At 36.9% G+C, this 2,209-nt stretch overlaps 1 protein-coding gene across 1 annotated transcript; it reads right to left on the bottom strand.

Moving 5' to 3' along the window:
- Positions 1-469: 469 nt before the first annotated feature.
- Positions 470-1,996, bottom strand: LOC114285293 (putative disease resistance protein RGA1). Its single transcript, XM_082881346.1, has 3 exons — positions 1,664-1,996; positions 1,091-1,577; positions 470-921 (listed from the first exon to the last, which is right to left on the bottom strand). The coding sequence occupies exons 1-3, from the start codon at positions 1,994-1,996 to the stop codon at positions 470-472; spliced, it is 1,272 nt and encodes a 423-aa protein (XP_082737472.1).
- Positions 1,997-2,209: the final 213 nt, after the last annotated feature.

Below are 2,209 nucleotides of genomic sequence, written 5' to 3'. Positions count from 1 at the left end.
GAGGGGAATACTTAGCGAAGCAGAAATGGAGGAACAATTTTTTGCACTCTGCAAAAAAAGATGTCCCACCGATTACGTCACAAAATACCCTCAATTAAAAATATTTTCGAGGGATCATTACAAAAGAGAGAAGCCCCCATATACTTGGCCCTTTAATTAATTTCCTTTCTTAGTTGAAAAAGTAAAAAAATGGGTAGAAAATAATATTTTGTTTGTAAGTCAAAATTTTGTAAAATACAAACTATGTCAAAATTGTTGTTTTTCTATTTACAGTGAAGACAATAACATTAGATTAGGGATACACAGGAATAATATACACGATTTATATACTGACGAAAAACTCACCTCCTCCTCTGATAACAGGAACCAGAACAGAGGCCCATCCACCCAATCTCCCTCTACCTCGAAGGACCCTCAAGAACAGGCAAAATCGCCTGGGCCAGAAGTCTCGGACGACACAGTACTGGATTCACAAAGTTTGCAAATTGTACAGTTTGCAAATGGCATTAGGGAGAGTCTTAATATTTGCATTCCCACTGAGGTCTAAAAATATCAAATGCTTCAAATTCCCAATAAAATGAGGCAACTTCTGAAAAGATGAGTTACTCAAATCAAACACGCATAGATACTTGAATCGTGAGATACATTTGTCAACAAAGCCGTCGTCACTGGCTCCCACTGCATGAAATGGAAAGAGAACAGTCCGCATTTTCTCTAATTCGAACAATGATTTTGTGAGCTCTTTTTTCCCTGAACAATCAGAATCATGAAATGATACATGGCTAACCGACTTAGAAAGTGGTCCAAAATGATAATTTGCTGTGCTTATGGACTCTTCATTCGCCATATATACTGCAAGATCATGAATGATCTCTGGCGTTCTACACGTATTTGATAAATTGCCATGTTGTTCAATCTTTTCTAAGAAAAATATGGATCATAATTGTTTCAAATAATCAGCTCCAATATCTTCCAATTGATGATTTAAACCAGATGATTGAATAAGCCCCTGCGCCATCCACAACTGAATAAATTTACCAATTTCAATTTCATAGTTTTTTTAGAAAAATCGAACAATATATGAAACAACGTTTCAAGTCAGTAGGTAATGGGTTGTACTTAAATCGTAACATGGGCAAAATGTCGTGTTTGTTGTTCTGCTCCAATTCCCACAGTTCTTTGTCTTTTAAATACAACCATTCATTTTCATCATTCTTCATAAGCAGTAAGTTCCCTAAAGTCTTTATTGCAAGAGGATATCCATCGCACTTTTCCAAAATTTCCTTCGCAATTTCTGAGAAGTTTCGATGTTGTTCCCCATCGTTTTTATGAAATGCCCATATCCACACCAATTTACAGCAATCATCGTCAGGAAGACCCGTTAAACTGTGCATGGGGACTGTGCCCACAGATGAAGCGACTGACTTGTAACGTGTAGTCACTATGATCTTACTTCCTTTGTTACCATGTCTTAAAAAATTTAACTTCTCCCAATCTCGGTTATCACAATTACATACATCATGGAAGACGAGTAGAAATCTCCTACCCTGTAATTTTTCTACAAGGATTGTCTTGAACTGAAGTCAACACAAGGAGAATCAGTAATGCATTGAATAATTTTTTGCAGCACGTGTTTAACATTAAAATCTTGTGCTACTTTCACCCAAATCCTCATCCCAAAATGCTTGACTACCCTTTCATCATTGTACATAATTTTAACAAAAGCGGTCTTGCCAACACCTCCAATGCCAACAATGGGGATGACATATATGTAGTCATAATCAGCATGTGGGGTCATTAATAGTGGTAATGTCCTTAGTCTATCATTTGCCCTTCCAAAAAATTCCGACTCATTTACGTCGTCAGAGGCTGATGAGCCTGCGCTATTATGATGAGTTTGTTTACTTTCTGTTGTTGTGACGATGGGATAAAATCTATTTCTATCTTCCCCAATCATGTCTACTCTCTTTTTGATCTTTTCGATTCTACTACCCATTTCAAATTTGAATCGGAAATCATTCGAGTGTGAAAAACATGAAAAGAATTTACATACCAGCTTCTGTATTCGAATGCTGCTCCTGCTATGATGATGATGATTTAACTTCATTGACTGTACTTGACGTCGCAAAGCCTCGTATTGGAATTCGTCAAGCAGGTTATCTGCTTCATAGAAAGTAGCTTGAAGTCTCTCATACCATATTTTTACCAC

The sequence above is a fragment of the Camellia sinensis genome, chromosome 7 (genome assembly GCF_055761805.1).
Source record: "Camellia sinensis isolate YWXY chromosome 7, ASM5576180v1, whole genome shotgun sequence".
NCBI lineage: Eukaryota > Viridiplantae > Streptophyta > Magnoliopsida > Ericales > Theaceae > Camellia > Camellia sinensis.
Note: the sequence above shows the minus strand (reverse complement) of the source record. Positions and strands in the feature narration are given on the sequence as shown.

Excerpts from the sequence above, each read along its gene's own strand:
- LOC114285293 (XM_082881346.1), bottom strand. The coding sequence starts at position 1,996 with ATGGGTAGTAGAATCGAAAAGATCAAAAAGAGAGTAGACATGATTGGG. Across the intron at positions 1,578-1,663 it reads ATTTTGGGATGAGGATTTGG|TTCAAGACAATCCTTGTAGA; the intron begins GTGAAAGTAGCA and ends TGTTGACTTCAG. Across the intron at positions 922-1,090 it reads ATTACCTACTGACTTGAAAC|AAAAGATTGAACAACATGGC; the intron begins GTTGTTTCATAT and ends TATTTTTCTTAG.